Source organism: Fistularia commersonii, chromosome 15 (assembly GCF_037954325.1).
Source record: "Fistularia commersonii isolate RoL2024-O1a breed Wild chromosome 15, RoL_Fcom_v1.0, whole genome shotgun sequence".
Classification (NCBI taxonomy): Eukaryota; Metazoa; Chordata; class Actinopteri; order Syngnathiformes; family Fistulariidae; genus Fistularia; species Fistularia commersonii.
In genome coordinates, this window is record NC_141298.1 from 5337501 (window position 1) to 5357367 (window position 19867).

At 40.7% G+C, this 19867-nt stretch overlaps 1 protein-coding gene across 1 annotated transcript in view; it reads right to left on the reverse strand.

The window, feature by feature from the left end:
* clmna (calmin a) overlaps positions 1 to 19867 on the reverse strand; it is a 38817-nt gene that overhangs the window by 3616 nt on the left and 15334 nt on the right. The window contains exons 2-10 of the mRNA XM_086160275.1: positions 10394 to 10455; positions 7288 to 7383; positions 7058 to 7141; positions 6878 to 6970; positions 5092 to 5288; positions 4732 to 4925; positions 4236 to 4318; positions 1867 to 4140; positions 747 to 922 (exon numbers count right to left, since the gene is read on the reverse strand). Of these exons, the coding sequence (XP_086016401.1) occupies positions 747 to 922; positions 1867 to 4140; positions 4236 to 4318; positions 4732 to 4925; positions 5092 to 5288; positions 6878 to 6970; positions 7058 to 7141; positions 7288 to 7383; positions 10394 to 10455 (3259 nt within the window). The remainder of the gene's footprint in view (positions 1 to 746; positions 923 to 1866; positions 4141 to 4235; positions 4319 to 4731; positions 4926 to 5091; positions 5289 to 6877; positions 6971 to 7057; positions 7142 to 7287; positions 7384 to 10393; positions 10456 to 19867) is intronic.

The window sequence follows — 19867 nt, forward strand, 5'->3', positions numbered from 1 at the left end:
GTCTGTGAGAAGGTTTAGGTCCTATGTCACTAATGTTAACAGAGCATGACCAAGAATTCCTGGCAGGACATTGCCCAAAGCATCATCTTACTTGTTAATTCATTTGTGCTTATCTAAATGTTGTAGGAGCTTTAGGCAGTAAAATGGATAAGGAATAGGTATGCTGATCAGTCTTATATATTTTGTCATAAACAGCACAAAGATTTTCATTAATGTGAGATGTAGTAGTCCCTATTTTGGACTGGACCACACAGTCTGTTAACTGCTCCCTATGTGTATCAATAAGTCTTGGTGGTCCATGATCCTTTCAACAGTTTCCAACTTTTCCTTCACGGGACCACAGTTCTAATTTAACCAGTTCGTGATCATGCTCTTTTGCAGATGGATGACTGACTTAACTTCACTTGATCTCAAAATATTTTTTATTTGTATAAAGAACTGATGAGATTTAAAAAAAAAGTTTTTAATTTTCGGGCAGAGATGAGCAATTACGAATTACAAATTGACATTGCAATATTTAGGTGAGTTTTAGTTGAAATTTGGAAAATGATGAATGAAATCTTCACTGCAAGTTTTCGTCTTCTCGCTCTGAATATACTTTAAAAACTGCACTGAAGGAGATCTCTAAGTGACCTCAGACAGGATATGTCAGTTATGTCCCACCAATTGTCATAGAAGTAGTTTACCCCTGGGTAAAGTGGCTTTCTAAGTTTTACCACAAAGCTGACTAAGAATAGAAGGCCTACCTCAGGGGCTCTGTGTTTTCCATGCCAGGGTCTGGACTTAGTATCTCAGCCTCACTGAGATCACAGCTGTCTGTAGGAAAAATGCTAAGCAAGAGTCCTGTTTTCTCCCCAGATAATAAGTACTGTTCTTGGGGTTCAGATGCATTGTCAGTCATCGGGCTGGGTTCAGATATCACCTAAAAAGATCAAGACAGAGGCAAAAATTCAGCAGCTCAATAATCAGAAAAAAAAACAATGGATAGTCTTACTAAGTTTAAGTCCAGTGGATGATAAAGGTTTTTTTTTAATCCAACTTAAGCCCCCGACCGTGGGAAAACTACAGAGTGTATTTCTAAATTTACAAATCAGAGGAATCTGGGAGAAACATCAACTGGTCTTTCACCAGTCACTACTCTGTTTGTTAGTGCTGATAGACCCAATGCAGCACTTTTATAGCTTGTGTGTGTGTGTTATGTGTCATGTGTGTCTCTGTGATGAGTTTATCATTTGAGTTTGCAAGTGACAAAAACAAAAGTGCTGCAAATAAACAAGGAAGTCAAAAGTATTCATCTTGAAAAAACACTACAAGATTGAAGAACTTCTGGAGCTGTGTCCAGTTGTGGTAAACAAAACCATGTGATCTCTGCAGCCCATTGTTCGTATCACATTATGCCCTTTCATGCAGATCACGATTGAGTTTATGACAGAAAATTTCTTTTGTGCTCTTTGAATTAAAGAGCACATCAATAATATAGGAATGTATAAATATACATATATATATATATATATATATATATATTAATCCCTTGCAGGAAAATATTTCTCTGCATTTAACCCATCATGGATGAACCATGTGCATTTGGCAGCCATTGTTGCAGCACCAGAGGAGAGTTTAGGGTTCAGCATCTTGCACAAAAACACTTCCACAGACTAGGAAGAGTGCAGGAATCAAACCAGCAATCAAACCGTCCAAGGACGGCCCTCTCGAACTACTGAGCTACCCCACCCCTGATTTTATTTATTTTTTATTAAACTTTATGATAATATAGAGTATTGAGTACTTTATACAAGTATATGAGTACTGAATGTGTTAGTGTGAATATCAATTTGGCGAACACTTATTAGTTTTCAGGATACTTACTTGGTCCTGTTCTTTTGATAGACCATTACTTAGGTCATCATTCATCAGATTTATTGGTTGGTCTTCCAGTAGAGTCTCTGAGGCTGGAGCTGGCTGGAGAGCAGATACACTCAAAACAGAGGGCCAGCTCTGCATTTCAGTATCAACTGGCTCGGTAAACATGGCCTCTTCTTTGTCAGGGTAGAACAGATCCATAGGCTCGATAAAGGCACCAGTTAGATCCTCTGTAGTAAACTGCTGGTCAGTATCTGCATAAAATGTGTCAATTTCTCTGGACTTACTTCCATTGGTCTGCATGTTCACAAAAAGGTTCTGCTCAGTGTTGTCTGTTTCAAAATCTGGACCGACACTCTCTTCTTGTCCATTAGGTTGATTTATGCAATCCGTATCATGCCCAGTATCGACTAGCTGAGATTCCATATTGGTATAAGAAATGTCTGCTTCCTGGTTGTGGTTAGGATATTCCTCTTTAAATACATTTATTCCAAGGTTTTCTATTGTATCTGGTTCACATCTATCTATAGTTCCACATGAACTCTGAATGACAAGGTCATCTGTATCTTCGAGATATTCATCTTCTATGTCGGAAATTTGTTTGGAAGGCAGTGCTGAAATATTTTCAGATGGCGTACAAGACAGCATTCTGGCAGGATTGATTGCATCATCTTCACTGGTGTCATAGCTATGTCCCAGGAGGTCTTCTGGCATACTGGCATGTATGTTGTTTTCTTTATTTTCAATTTCTTTAGTCTGGAATACATTTTCATTCCCTGCATGTTCTCTCTCTTCTATGTCGCTTGTTCCCTCTATATCCTGCCCTTCCATTTCACTGGAAATGGAGATGACTGGAATATTCATGCCTATGCATTGCTCTGAATTTGTTTCAGAGTCTGTGCCTTGGCTGACTAAATCTGTATTTTCATCATAAGTCTCTGTGCTGATGTTTCCTTGAGGATCTGGGCAACTTCCTTCACTGGTTTCTTCTTTTTCTATGATATCCTTTTGTATTTCCTTTAAAATCTTTGATTCATCTATTGACTCCTGCCTTTTCTCCTCTTGGAGAGATTCTGTTTTGTGACATTCTAAATCTTCTTCAACCACCTCAGGATTACCTCTCTCATCAATCTTATCATTAGTTTTTTCTTCATCCAGTGAATTCCTACTAAAGTCAACAGATTGCTCTTGACTTGTGTCACTTACACTGCTCTGTGCTGTGAATTCTTCAAATTTGACCAGGGGTGGTAATTCAGGATTGGCACAGCACTGGGATTGGTCAATTTGATCACTTTTGCAGTGCTGTTCAGTATCAGAGTGTGGCAATTTTTCTGTATCACAGAGTCCACTGGCAGGTTCTTGTTCTATGAGTGCTTTGTCTTTCGCATCACAGAGTTCAACAGCAGGGTCTTCCTCAATGGGTACTTCTTGACTTTGACTTGTATCTATCTGTTCAGTAGAGACTCCTTTTGAAATCTCTTCTTTATTCTGATGAACTTGTTCTTCAGACTCCTGCTTATGGTTTTCAAGATTCTTCTCTTCCTCTTTCTGTTCTTGACTCTCCTGCAGCTCTGTGACGGCATGTTGCTGAATCCGTTCCAGGTTGGTATCTAATGAGCTCAATGAAAAAATCCCTTCATCGATAAATGACTCAGTAACCAACTGGTCGTCGGGCTCTTTATCCAAAGTGGGGACAAATCCTTCATCAAAAGGAGTGACCTCCACGGGAGTGGCATGGTACACATCCCATGTGGTCCCACTGTCACACAATGAACTGTCACTTCTACTCTCACAGAATTTCTCTTGCATTAACCCATATTCACTGTCCTCCCATGAGTCCGGTGAGCTGATAGCAGAATCGCCCATAACTGATTCAGTATTGACTGACTCAGGAACTGAAGAGCCAGTGGGTGAGTGACTGTGCGAAAGCTGTGGAGAATTACCAGGTGAGTTGGGCATTACACTGCCCTGTTCCTTAGGCCCTTCTACCACACTACTGGCATTGACTTCAAATTGCGGGGATTCACTCAAGAAGTCTTCAGTAGACCATGAGCGAGATGCAGGTGGTTTGAAGGGAGGTGACATGATCCCCCTGTCCTCTGACACAGAGGAAATTAAGATTCTAGGCGGTGGTTGGGAGCAGTCCTTCTGAAACATGTAGGTTCTTTCCTTCACTCGTCCACGGTATGCAGTGTTCCTTCTGTATTCTGTGTCAAGTTCACGGAAGTTGAGACGGCCCATTGAGATGCTTCGTTCAATCACCTGGCATGGCTCCTCTGGCTGAAAGAGAAACAGATATACTGTCAAAGTAAATCTTTCATCAAAACCAAATATCCCAAACATACGACTCGTGTACTCTAGATGGAAATTCATACCTCTTCTATACCGGGGAAGTGCTCAAGGAACTGGGACACATACATCATAATGGATTGCTCATCTGGTGCATCAATAGTCACATCTAATCAGAATAAAAAGATTAAAAGGAATTACTTAAGTTACTTACATAACAAGTCGTTATCTAAGGATAAACACATGAACTCATAAAAGTGACTGAACAAATGTCTTTAAATGGACACATCAGTAGCATCTTTTCATACAGCAGCTTTTTCTTTTTTCAAACAATAGTTTTGTAAAATGGTGAGCATTCTTTATGGGTTGCAAGATAATCTGACATGTGTATAGTAAGATTAAACTGAGTTGCACCTGTAGGTGACAATAAAAACTTGTTCTATTTGGAAGTTGTGCTACATTACGCTGACATTCATAACAGATCTAAGGGAAAATCGCATGTACAGACTTTACTGTTCGACCCCAGAGGGGTATTTATTTAAGTAGACAGTATACAATGAAATTCAGCATTTTTGTAGTTACCCTCTGGCTCCAGAAGGCGTGGGATACCCAAGCTGTAGTGGGCTATCCTGAAGGCATCCTCAAGATTCTCCCTGGCATTCCTCAAAAGGGCCTTCCTCATGTCTACCAAGCTGGGGTCGATGGATTTAATAACAGCCAGGAAGGCAAGACCACTTGTCCAACTCTTTCCAAAATCTTGCACTGCAACACCATACCTAGGACAAATGAAGTGGTGAAGTCAAGTCTGGAAAGAAATTTCTAAAAGTGTATCCACTTGAAGATGAAAGTAGACATCAGCAGAGCTAATAAACTAGTCTTAGTGTCACATATGTTTTTAACATAGTGGAAGATGTATTAGCTTAAATATTAAACTACACACACTTGCGTGTTCGCTTCTGCACCCACTGCAGCAGCTTCTTGATGGCCCTGCTGTGTTCTCGCATGACTGTGGATGCCAGTTGCTTCTCATCTGAAGGTGTGCTGCAATGGGACGTGTCCGAGTCAGAGCTTGTAGGTATGGATGATAAGCTAGAGGAGGAGGGGAATTGGCTCCTGATGTTACCGGTCAGCTCCTTGATCTGTCCGGGACAGAGAGTGAGATTGAACACACAATTATATTGATAGTTAATCTTATGTTAATTTCAATAAATATGCAGGGGTCTGGTCAATGTTCAGACCATAGTTTCAAACACAAAATTTTAATCCAATTCAATGCTTTTGCTTGCAGAAAATAACTCCCAATCAGCTTGAAACTAGGAGTGGGTCCCTCTGGAGAGGGTAAATCAGAGCAACAATCTGCTTAATAATCATAATGTATGCACTCAGCCTTAGCAAGCTGACTGAAAACAAAATAGTGGAACCTCTTTGGCATTATGAAGGACATGTCAGGACAGAAAAAAAACATTTATATGTGTAAAAATAATGTTAAACGTTATAAAAACAAATGATTGAAACATGTTATTTGTGAGAGGTCAGTTATGTGTCGTAATTAACACACAGGGGGTCTACCTGGAACTGGACACGCACACTAGTCTTCTATACAAAATGAAAAAAAAGGGAAAATCCAAGTCACATTTTATGTTTTTCAATGGGTAATGGAAGGACTAAATTTCTTTGGATGACCTCAAAAGTCAAAGTAACATTTACAGGACAGATTTTCAAGCAATATTAAGTTGTTCTAAAATGCATAACTTTTTTGAAACTGTTTTTTGTCCAAATTAGTGAAACTTCATTAGAGAAATTAGTAAAAATCCATCGTCTGCCACTTATCCTGCACTCAGGGTCACTTATTCTGGGCAATTTTTCCTAATTTTTTTTCCAATAAACCTGCTGTATGTTTTTGGATTGTGGGAGGAAACCAGAGAACCCGAAGAAAACCCACACAGACACAGGGAGAACATGCAAACTCCACACAGAAAGGTTCTCTTGTCGGATTCAAATCAGGGTCCTTCGTACTGTGAAGCCAAAGCGCTACCACCGTGCCACCTTGCTGCCCAAAATTAGTAAACAATCCACTGTTTTCTAAAAGCGATGCTTTGTAGTCAATATAATACGAGATATAAGCAATACTGTTGGAGGGATGGTGTTCTTTTCATTTAGTTGATAAAAACTCAGGCTGATATTCATCAGGAACATGTTACGTTACACAGATTCAAAGTGTGCCAATCCTCTAATCTATTAGTTGCTCCGGTTTAGCTATAGTCTCAGTTTAGTCCAATGTCTGTTAAAACAGTCAAGCCACTAATCATGAGTCTAATTATTCTGATGATGCGATCTACCAAAAAGTTTTTTTTTGTTTTTTTTTTAATAATTCTTAAAACCCCAGTCTCTGTCAAGAAGTATAGGATCATTAACGTTCACCCCATTTCAGCCCTGCAGTGCTGACAGCTTCACACATTTCCCTCACTGAGAGGAGTTTGCATGATCTCTAAGAGTTAATGGTTTCCTTGTGGTGTAAGTCCAAGACATTGAATTGAAATGGGGACTACACTCAGAAGAAAACTAGACTCAAACGGTGTTTGGGGGATGGAAAGTGCAACCTGTGAAGCAGATTCACATTCTTTTTGAGTGAGAACAGACACTAAAGAGAGGCACTGAATTGCAAGATCAAAAATGAGTGGATGAAGAGGTTTTAGATAAGAGCATGAATCAATTAAAGTAGGGTTACCTGGAAGAAGAGAATGATGTTCCAGATGAGTCCAAGAATAATTGAGGAGTTTCCGTCGGCTACGTCTGCAGCATCTATACTCACCAGCTTTACCTGAAGATGCCAAATCACAGTCACACATTCTGTAGGTGCAAACCAATATTTCTTAGAGCGATTCATGCCAAATAATATCTTACTCACATTTCTCTCCTCGAGGAAAGCTAACACCTTGGCAATGTTGTTGAGCCGAAAAATGCGATGAGAAGACTTCTTAAAGCCATGAAGCTGGACATTCATTCAGAGTAAGACAAGTTTTATGACCCGGGTTAACAAGCAGCTTTGCCATTGATTTGCCAGCTGCAGATGGTAATATTTATATATAACACCATATAATAATCACTGGAAAAGTATCAGATAAGAATAAGCCTGACCAGCTTGCAGCCAGAGAGCTCCTCCAGCAGTGCCATGAGAATGTGTCCATCCTGGATGTCCCGGAAAAGGTCATTGATCTCAATGGGTGGGTCACACTGGGGATGGAGGTAAAGAATCAAGTACAGGATTGTCAAACAAATGTATTCATTCGACTACATGCCAGGTTGGATATTGGTCTTCGACCTTTGTTTTTTTTGTGACAACAATACAGTTATTCTCTCATGGTATTACTGAGATGGTAATGAATAATGGAAAAAAGTGTACAGCATTATGTTAAAGAGTTTGATCTTTGACCTATTGGATATACATTTTTTTCCACAGTATTATTTCAAATAATTCTCAGAAAGCCAGTCACCAAAACCTCACCAACAGAATAATAAAATAAAATTAAACAATTTGAGATTTTTTTTTTCAAAATTATTGCATGAACCTGAAAGCATTTGTTTTGATCAGCAAATCCAAGCAGCATGTCACTGAATCTGAGAAAAGGTTTTTTGCCATCTTGCTGATATAAAAATGGGAAATTTAGGACAAATAAACTTACTCAAATGTATTGCAACACAGAGCTGTAATTGGTGGTGGGACGTATAAAAAGCAACCCAAAGTCTTTGCAACAATACATATTCAAGAAATTTGCTGCAAAAGTCCAGAAAAAAATTGAAAATAATTTATCATATTTTTTTATAATGTTATTATCTGATCTCATTAAACCCCACAAGAAACAATTCACATTGATTTGAATAAAACCCATTCCTACCTTTGGTATGAAATACCACTTTAGTGAGTGTCTGAGCAATTAAAAATTAAAACACAAAAACGTGAATTTGTGGGATGGATGGCAGCATGAAAGAGATCAGATTTCCATAAATTCCCCACACCTGATGTCACCCCACTCCTAGAATGGAAATTTCAAGTGAGGAGTGACCACTTGTGATTTACCTGGCAGGATGCTGTATCACTGTGCCTTGCCCAGTACGCTTAGAACATACAATAAAGGAGAGGAATTTAAACTTAATACAGACCAGGCCTGTTCCTTTGCATTATTAAAAAAATAGTCAAGATATTTCAAACACTCAAAATAAGGGATGTCGATGATCGTAAGCTGTTGCGAAGCGCTAAAATGTCCAATGATAAGCTTCATGGCACAAAGAATCTGCTCATTGCTTTGCAATCCAGAAGCCTGAGGTAAAAAATATGAAGCTGAGAACATTTTGCTAAGTAAAGTGAGCCGTTTGCGACACATTCAAAATGTTAAGAAGAGAAGTTAAACTAGTCAGACAAGCTTGCCCATACCTCCACATATGTTCTGTGGGGAGCATTAACTGCATAATTAATGCCGGTATTCATTCTAACATTTCACACCCACATAAACTGATTGAACCCTGAGGGTGATGACAGATAGATCATGGGAGATCAACCATTTTTTAAACTTCACTGAAAAATTCAAACATAATTACATAGAAAAATTTGCAGTGACACTAGAAAGGCCTGTGTGGAAATGCATGTGTGATGTTCAATTTGAATTAAAATAAACCACATTTAACACAGACAGGATATAAAAAGAATAATAATACCAATTTCTTTTCAAATATCTGTCAGCAAATGAAAGTGTTGCACCTGAGCCAACACCTCGCCTGCCTGAGCTTGTCTGAACAACTAGTCTGAGGGTGCCTGGAACTTTCCAAGATCACAAAAGACAAATGTATTATTGTCAATTAGTGGGTCAGAGATTTGGTGCCAGGCCAAAGAGTGACTGAGAGAAGAGAAGCTCTCTGTGTGATGGAAAACAAAAGGCTTGATCAGTCTAACAGACTCAGCCCCCGAGAGAACGAAAGACAGAGAGGCGTGAAAGTGCAGAAGTTCCAAGTGAGCACTGTGTGTTGCTGTAAACATAGCAATGCAAGATTCTGCAAAAACTGCAGGGCCTCGAATGCACAGCTACATCTATAGGAGGATGTGAACAACTGCAAAAGACTCAAAGGTTTGATGTAAGGATTTTAATCCTAACACTATTTTTATGGCCATATTTTCTTTTAGTTCTAATGCAATGTCAAAAGAGCATTTAACAGAAGTCTAGTTAAATGCTGTTTCAGCAAATTCAGATTGGGTGACAACCAGCCATAATATTTCTGGAAAAGAATTGTTCCAGATGAGTTTTGTGGTACAACTGAGACAAATTTTTATTTTTTGAAGCCGAGGGCCATTTTTGTTTTATCTAACAATCATCGCATAAAAGAACCAGACATAAATCTTAGAGCCAGGTGACTATGGGGCCACAAACATGTGGCGGGAGATTGGGCTGTCTAGAATTTGTACAGTAGGCTCAAGTAACAAGATTTAATATTGAATGAGACAGAACTTAAAATATATTTTTACAGCCCGTTGCAATTATTGTGCAAGGCACATAAAATAGGAACTTTTTAAACCAGCAGACTGTGTCAGTATAAACTACTCAGATGATGCTAGAACACAAAAATACAATTTAAGGGCAAGAAAAACCAAAGCTCGCTTTTAAAAGAAAGAAAAAAATGTATTGTTGCTATTATAGTGTAATAAGTATTCGACTTTGTCAATTTTTTGTGTTCGTATATAAAAGTAAAGCCGAATGCAAAATCATTATTTTTTTTTAATTTAATCTGACAATGAATAAATATTCTTCTTCCCTATACTGCTTCATTCCTTCTCCACAGAATATGTAAACAGTGTTGCTACAGCACCCAGCCTTTGTTCTAATCTGGTTGAAAACAGGGACACCGAGGGGACCACCTTTGGGCTTGATAGACCTACAACGTCATCATTGTTCTTTCAGCTGACCACTTTACAGCCTCATGAAATTTTTAATGCAGCACAAAGACAGTCGTTCGTAAACAAGACTTGTTTAGATTGCAGAGACTGCAGCAGCAAAGCATGTACAGCTACCACAATGAAGTCATCTCTGCCTCCTGAAGCATTCCGTGGTCAACGTGGATCTGTGGTTTTGGGGCGGAGTGACAATCCAAAAAATTGCCCTGTCCCACCCAGGTGGTAAATCTGTGTTTACCGAGCAGCTCTGTGATGACTGGGAGTGGAAATGATAACTGTCTCTCCATGAATCGCTGAACAAACCTTTTCTAAGTGTAGGTTGATCCATCGAGTGAAGGTCCTCTTCTGCACCAGCTCTCTCTCAACTGTGACACACAAAGACAAAGGAAAGCTTTCAATCGACAGGCCAGATACAGACAGTATTTTTCTCAATAATTTTTTTTTTTCGAGAGGTGCCAGTATGTAAATAGATTTCCTTAATCGAGATCATTCATTTATTTATTCATCCATTATTTAGCTCATTATCCATCCCAATATTAATATCCATGTTAATACTGCACAGTCACGGGAGGATGGGTGGGTATTAGGGCTAGAATCAATCACAGGTAACACTGGGGGGAATTATTTAATAAAGATTTTATAAAGTTAAAAAAAATATGGTGGCGCAGTTGATTGTGACCAAGGGACCACTTTGTATGTGGAGTTTGCATGTTCTCCCTGTGTCTGCATGGGTTTCCTCCGGGTTCTTGTCTCTGTCTTCATTCCTCTTTCACCCCTAACAGCCAGTACAACTCTGGTTCCCGCCACCTCCAGAAGTTCCCAGATGACTCTTCCATCGTTGGATGCGTCAACAGAGGAGTACAGAGGTCTGATCATTGAGAATTGTTGAGTGGAGCAACCAGAACCACCTCCTACTCAACATCTCCAAGACCAAGGAGGTGGTTGTGGACTTCCGGAAGAATCGGAGGAACAGGTACCAATCATCATCCAGGGTAAAGAGATGTAGATTGTGAACTCCTACAAGAACCTTGGGTCCACAATTTGTGGTCACACAACACTAATGCACTCCACAGGAAGGTTCAGAGCAGGATGTTCCACCTGATGACACTGAGGTTGTCTGGCATATGTAGTGAGCTCCTCAAGACCTACCAGTCTATGGTAGCCAGAGCACTCTTCTTCCCTAGTGTGCTGGTGGGGCGGTGCCAGGACTAGTGAAGTCAACAGGCTGAACAAGACAGTGAGGAAAGCCCGCTTGGTGGTGGGACTGAACCTGGACCATATTCAATTGGTGGCAGTTGGGAGGGTGAAGGACAAACTGGGAGCTATCCTGGACAATCCCTCTCACCCCCTGCACGATGAGCTGATGGGCAGCTCCTATGGCAAACGGTTCAGTCTACCCTGATGCAGAAGTGAACGCCTCAGACGCTCCTTTGTGCTCACGGCTGTCAGACTGTACAACAGCAGTGTGGATGGCACATAACTCTGACCAGCCTGAGGTGCATCTGCGTGCTACCACAACCTCACTACCTCACCCCATTCACTGCCTCGCCCATAAACATGTCCTGCCCTCACTCTGCTGTCTTACTTATCCTTTTTGGTCCCTGTTTTCACGCATCCTACCTAATTTTGTTTATCTATTTATTGTTGTCACTGCTATTGTCACTCTGTTTATATTGTTGTTTAGATCTGGTTGTGCATTTTTCACCCTTACTGTTCCTTCATGTTGTCCATTATTACCCCTGATGTTGTTGCTGTTGTTGTTGTTGCTGTCTATTTATTCGTGGATGTCTTGCTGTCTTCTGTCTCTCTATTTATATTTATATTCATACTTATTATAACTTTTTATTTTTTTATGTTATAATTGTTCCGCAGATGTGACATGGAATGTCCCCTATGGGGATCAATAAAGATCTTATCTTATCTTATCTTATCTTATCTTATCTTATCTTATCTTATCTTATCTCGCCCTCCAACTGACTGGCTACCAGTCCAGGGTGTACCCCACCTCTCGCCCAGTGACAGCTGTGATAGGCTCCAGCATCCCCCGCAACCCTTATGCAGGATAAGTGGCAGACGACGGATTGATGAGTGGCTAATCTATGAGAGAAAATCCCATATTTGCATGAGTCAATGGGAAAGCTCTGCAAACATGAAAAGTTTGCAGATGGACTTTCTTTGTTGATGAAAGTATTAATACATCTTATTAACGTCATGCTCATTATTGATTCTGTCTGTGTTGTAACAACAAGGAGATAGAAATGTTGTTGAACTTGTCACGGAACTTGTAAAGCCAAGAATATAAAAAGATCCTTGAGATCCCTAGCAACCGTGAAGCAGCTTTGGCCTGCTTAGTCCAGACAGCAGCAATGAGGGGAATAGCAGCTGAGTTGGGTGGGGGGGGGCTTCTGGGGAGGTTACCATGGAAGCAAAATCAGCTGTTATTCATCTTTATGTCCAGCCTGTCTCAATGAAGGGCTAACTCTGCACTGTGCATGCCCGCAGTAATGAGGGTCGTGGCTGCTGTAACAATATTGATTTTGAAGCCTTGGCTTCTTCACAGCAAACTACATTACAACAGATGATATGATCTCCATCATGGGGGCAGGGGGAGGTTGCAGCATGGTCTGTGTCCATGCTTCTTGTCAGTGCGACTGCTGCCTCCCCTGTCCAGTGTTCCCTCACAGAGAGGAAACCACAATGCACAGAATCCCCCCACCCTTCCCACAGTCCCAGGGTTGGTATTCAGGAGATGTCGCTGAGACTTTAAAGCATGAATGTTTTTCGGATCAGGAGGGTGGTGCAGACGGGAGGGAGGGAGTTAGGTGGGGACTAAGGAAGACAATGACAGAGGAAGGGACTGAGAAACAATCCAGGGCCTTTTAAAAACTGTGGGAATTTATCAGTCTTGTAACTTTATTACAAGTCACATTTTGCAACATTCAACTGAAAATGTTGTAACTTTATTATAAGTCGTATTTAGCAGCGTTCAGTTGAGAATTTTGGAACAACTTCAACCTTGATTTGTACAGACCTGCATGGTCAACACCTATTGCATTAGGAAGCAAAAAACTTCTACACCGAAGAGCTCCGCATTATATATCTAAAATGCAGGAGGAAAATATACTATGATATTTAGATTGCTGTTGAATAAAACAGCTAAATGCTAACCAGGGGGCTGCTGGGATAGGCTCCAGCACCCCCTGTGACCTGGAGAGCAGGATAAGCAGAAGATAGTAAATGAATGAATGCAATGGTAATCGTTGCTTATTGGGTTAAGCTCCATTGCTTCATTCCATACTGTATCTTTATTGGCCTAGAAAGCAGGCAAAAGGCATTGCAGCAATCCTAAATGTCTGGCAATGGTAGATTTATTTATCAAATTTGAACCCCATTGTGCTTCATGGAGCACTATTACAACCTTCAGTAATTGTTCTATTATGACAACTCCAAGTCACAGTGTAAATACCAAGGTTTAGAGAAAGACAACACAGATATTGAGTGTTATTAAGCTACACACGAGATGCAGATTGTGACGCACAGGCACTTTGGTCAAAACAACAAAGCTATTCCTCATGCAGATTAACAAAACATTTTGATAGCAAAAAGTAGAAAGGGATTTATGCCAGGTATCAAATATGGTTATTTAACTTCGTGTTATCTGTAAGTCAGACCTTGTCTATAGAATCAGTCCCTGACATTGTAAGTTCTGGTTGGTCTAATTTGTTTGCCATGCAAAGAGAACAACCTTTGGACTGGCATGAATTGTGTTTTCAACAGGCTATCTCTCTGTGACAGAGGTTCAGAGGGAGAATGTAAGCATAATTAAATTGCAATTAGCTGCAACTGAGCTATCAACAAACACACATCTAATGAAACACTAGAGGGTTGCAATACCAACAGCCAATTAAGTTGTGAATCCCAACTAGCACATGACACTCAAAAGTTTTTATTTGACCGATCACGGGGAATATTAATGGAAAAACCAGACAACCACACATGCAACACATAGCAGTGACCTTTGTGGCTACCTTTAGCCTCTCTTTGCTTCTGCTTTTAGTCAAGGAACAATAAAAGGTACTACAGCTTAAATGGAGCCATACATTTCTGGGGTGATAATATATATATATATATATGTATATAATACTGTGTATACACATATCTAATGGCAATGTGTGTGTGTGTGGGTGTGTGTGTGTGTGTGTGTGTGTGTGTGTGTGTGAATATAAAGAGGAAACTTTTATTAAGGCAGCCAGTGAAAACAAGACCAAACATGAAAAAGAAAGTAAAGCGCAGAGCGGATTTTAAGACTGGCAACTTTGTATGGCTGTTTAAAATTTACTAGTTCCGACCAGCGTGACCCTGCAGTTCACAGTAAGTGTGGAGCCTCAAATTATGGGGCCACTTCACTGACTGTTTTGAATTCAGCGACACCCCCCAACCCCCGGGGAAGTAATCAGAAGTCAGCAAGTCTCACTCTGTGCTCTTGGGATTTCCTGATCCTGAAAGGACTCGATTTATTGGACGGAAATCCTGCAAAATGTGTCCCTTCTGCAGCAGGAGCACAGCTGTTAAAGTAGATTGTGTTTCTTATGTCAATGACGGTTCACTATTCAGCCAACATTACCTAAGGGCAAAGTAAAATAGACTACTGGCTTTGGAAAATAACTCACATGTATATAAAAGGATAGTTTTGCAATATCAAATGTAGCTATTTTTTTTAAACCAACTCTTTGCTCATTAGAGCCACATAGCTTCTTTCTTCTTGTTCTAAATTATGAATATATTTAATCCAAGTAATTTATCAATAACTTAAGGGGGGAAATCGAAAGAAAAATTGAATTTTTTTAAGAAAATAAACATGAGTTGGACAAACTTCAGATAGTTCAGTGGTCTAACAACCTGACATTGGGTTTTGTGCACTGTTGGTGTCCTCTACGGCTGGTAGGATGGATCTAATGATTTGTTGCACTCCTCTCACTGCCCGCGGGTGTAAGCTAAGCAGCTGGAGTTCATTTGGAACTCCTTAACCCTTCTCAGATAGAAAGCATGCGTGCAGAGGGAAACGGGTAGGTTACAGATGAGGTCCTCGGTGAAACGGACGCGAGAGGAATCTGAGGATCCTCCGTCATGTCAATGTCTTGGAGCTTGTCTGTTGCAAGGAAAAGAAATCAGCCGTGTCATTTTTGGCAGCAGCCAAACGCGATTAGCATGACAGAACCTGCCAGTACGCCGCTCTAGCATTTTCTAATCACATTCACAAAATCATATTTTAATTCCAAACTTACTCCCTCTCACAAGCACCCTTTCCTAGTGATGACACACTTGCAGACCTCTGACTGCAAAAATTAGAGGGCATGAACCTCACCAGACACTCCACTAAATGATATTCAATTGCAACGTTATATTGTATTATTGCATTATAAATTATACAACAATATGTTGCAATTGAATTCGCTTTTCAGCAGCATTTAACATAACTGCATCACAACTTTGTGAACATCTTTAGTAAGACAAACTACAATTATTCATTAATTCATTTATTTATTCATACTGCCAATCCTATACTCAGGGTTGCGGCAGGCTATCCCAGCGGACATTGGATGAGAGACGGGGTTCACCCCGGACAACCAATCGCTCTCCTGTGCACAAATCCGGGCCTTATGCATGGTTTTTTGGTTGTGGGAAATCGGAGGAACCTGGAGAACCCGGAGATAATCGACACAGATATGGGGAAAACATGAAAGTTCTACGCAGAGAGCCCTCCTGTGGGAATCAACCAGGTACTCTCTTACTGTGAGCTGGAAGCACTAATCATGCATGTCGGTAGACAGAGCCTCATGTACATTTGAAGTACAATTACTGAAGTGATGTATTGAGACACAGTTATGAGATAGTTGCACTTTAGTTCTGTATGTAGCTCCTCTATGACTTTTATAAAAAGACTGAGTAACAGTTAAAATGTGTGCAATTGTTGCATTCAGCTCTCTTAATGGCCCTTGGGAGTCTGACTTGCCACCGGATGAAAAGTAAAGACTCAACCTCTATAATAACAGATCCTCATTTTGTTTAAAGCTGATAATAACTGCCTCTTCAACTGTCACAGAACGGGCACACGTGCAAAAGAACTCTGGCCAATGTATACTCTTATGTCATCCACTGTCAACGGAAACTGACTCATGGGTGACTTGTGACTGCTCCACCTTGTTAGACAAGTGTGAGAAGATGAGTCAATAGGTAACACAAGAATAGGTGGTAACAAGGGCCAATGTTTTACAGCCGGCTTGAAATGTCTTGAATAACGAGCAGTGTTTAGACATAAAAGTGTAAACAACAACTTACCAGCGTTTACAATTTGTTAATAAATCATTTACATAGTTTATGATATTTCCTAATCTGTAACACAGAATTATAGCTAGTAATATAAATCAATTTCCTGTCCTCAGCAGCAATCATCGCTCAATAAACTCATCTTCTGAAAAGGGTTAATAAGTGATGATGCAAAGCAGAAGCCAAGTGAGGATGTTTACAACAGGGAGCTACAGTGTTTGCTTACAATCATATCTTTTTATTGCCCTTACCTCTCGTATGAAGCGAAGAATGTTTCTGCTAGCGTAGTCATTCTGGCTCATGGGTATCTTCTGTTACATCACACAAAATAACCTCTTCTTTTTCAAATTGTTATATTTTTGAATGAAATCTGACAATTAAACTTGAAAGATTACCCAGGATATAAAGATTACCCAGGATATAATGATTGTTCTTTGTCAAAGTGCAAGGCGCACAACAGTGAACAACTATGACACAGTTTATACATGCTGAGCTGGTATCATGCAATGCAACACATTAAATCGTTAAATGATGCATAACCAAATATATACATAAATATGTGCCTAATGTAATTATTCCATGTGGAGGAACAGTGACTCCACACTGTGTGCACTATTATTTGGCAAGTGATTATTTTGACCATATCATCATTTTAGCCATAATTTCCAACTCCAAGCTGTATAAACTTGAATGTTTATTGGATTTGATGCATATCAGGTGATGCATATTTGTGTACCAAGGGAGGATGTGGCCTAAGGAGATCAACACCCTTCATCAAGGTGTGCATAATTATTAGGCAGATTCTTCTCCTCAGGAAAAATGGGTCATAAAAGAGATATAACTGACTCTGAAAAGTCAAAAATTGTAAAAAATCTTTCAGAGGGATGCAGCACTCTTGAAATATCTAAGATATTGAAGCGTGATCATAGAACATCAAACGCTTCGTTGCAAATAGTCAACAGGGTCGCAAGACACGTATCGACAATAAAAGGTGCAAATTATTGGTAATTGCCAAAGATATGAGAAGAATCAAATATGAAACTACCAGGAACCTATTATCTTCCAGTGCTGCCATATTCAACAACTGGACCTAACTGGAGCGTCGAGAAGTATGAGGTGTTCAGTTCTCAGAGACATGGCCAAGGTAAAAAAGGCTAAAACCTGATCACCTCTAAACAAGACCCAAAAATTGAAACGTCAAGAATGGGCCAAGAAATACCTAAAGATTTTTCAAAGGTTTTGTGGACTGATGAGATGAGAGTGACTCTTGGCGGACCAGATGGATGGGCCTGTGGTCGGATCAGTAACGGACATAGAGTTCCACTTCGACTCAGACACCACCAAGGTGTCTGACCAAGAGAACTACAGTTCTACAATCATGAAATGAATCTTCAAAAATACAACTTGCCTAATAATTGTGCAAGCAGTGTATACTGAGCCCCTACTGGATGACCAAACTCCTCACCTTATCTGTAAGGGAGAGCCCGGACACCCTGCGGGGGAAGTTCATTTCAGCCGTTTGACTCCGCAATCTTGTTCTTTCGGTCACGACCCATAGCTCCGCCTTTTGGCTCAGCTCCTTCACCATGACAGACGAGTGCAGAGTCTGCATCACTGCTGACTCTCCACAGATCCACCTGTCGATGGTACCCAGAGTACTCTGCTTCCTCAGTGAAAGGCGTGTTGTTTTACCGGCAATTGAGGAGACCTTGGAAGTATTTCATCCACCGATCTACACTATCCTGAGTTGAGGTCAGCAGCCCACCATCTTTACTGTACACGCTGTTGACGCAATACTGCTTCCCCCTCCTGAGTCGCCGTATGGACAAGAATCTCCATGCCGCCCTCGGAAATGTGCTCTCCATGGCTAGCAACCACCACAGCTGCATGCCACTTGGCCTGCCATTACCCTTCAGCTGCCTCCGGAACCCACCAGGCCAGAGAGGTTCAGTAGGCCTCTTTCTTCAACTTAACGGACTCACTCACCACTGGGGTCCAACAACGGGTTCAGGGGTTACCACCTCTACAGGCACCGACCACCCTTCGGCCACCTCGATAATGGAGGCACAGAACTTAGCCCACAATGTCTGCCGCCACCTCATAGACATGGTTGAAGGTCTGTCAGAGGTAGGAGTTAAACTTTCTCTGACAGGCAACTGAGCCAGATTTTTCCCACAGACCCATACAATGGCAGACCCATGCCAGGTCTGACCAGCATCCTCCCCCACCATCACCAGTTGGTGATCAGTTGGCAACTCTGTCCCTCTTTTCACCCAAGTGTCCAGAACACGTAGGCACAAATAAGGATACGACCCCGATCATTGAACTGTGGCCTAAGGTGTGCTAATGCCAGGTACATTTGTGGTGGAAAGGACCACCAAGGTCCCCCACTCCGGCCACCAGCCGGCTCACATTGCACCCGACCAAATGCCCCATCCTAGGGGTGGTGAGCCCAAGGGAAGAGGGACCCACGTTGCCCTTTCGGACCGAGCCCGGTCGTGCTCCATGGGTTAAGGGCTGGCAACCAGGGCACTCGCTAACAAGCGCTATCCCCAGGCCTGGCTCCAGAGAGGGGCCCCAGTGACCTACATCCGGTCAAGGGAAAACCAGGTTAATTGATTTGGACTAAAATTATAGGAACAATCGTGAAGCACAAATCAGTGAGAAACTTAAACGCAATTAAGTGTAGTGCAGTTTTTTTAAACATGCCCTTACTTACAAAAAGCTCAATGAAAATGTGCGTTAAAAGACAATAATGTTGATATTTCTCTTTAACAGTGGAGGGAGTGATATACATATAGTTGAATCTATTTTTGTTGTATTTTTTTAATTTATCTTTAATTTTTAATTAATATTAATTCATTTGAACTGCCATGTAGAAATACAGTTGAGCATGGCCAAAAAGACATCCTGGAATGACAAATCACCTTGATGATGCAAAACAGCAGAAAGTAGCTGTAAAACCGGTCCAATGGTGATTATAAAGTAAGAGCCTTCAGTGTTGATGCAACATGCTCCCTTTCAGGTGATAGAAGGGAAACTGAACAATAACATGGGTGTCAATTCCTAACATATTCCTGCTATCAACATTGCACATGACAGAGTAATATTTACTTAATATTTACTGCTTTCAATAAACTTTTCAAAGCCAAAAACACATTAGCCAGCGCTGATATCAACTCAGCATGGTCAATAACCCCATGTCATTATCTAGGACTGCACACCGGCTGCAGAGTCACAGCTGGAACCAAAAAAAGCTAAGATAGCTTAAAGTATAATTTTCAAAACATTTTTTTATCAACAGCTGCAATATAAAACAAGTCTAAATGAAAATAAATGATGGAAATAGCTTTGGAATTTAAACTTTTGTGGCTAAATCATACCTAGCTAGGATTGCCTATAAAATCCCTCCGAGAGAGATAAATGGCTAAACTTCTCCAGTGTTTTTGT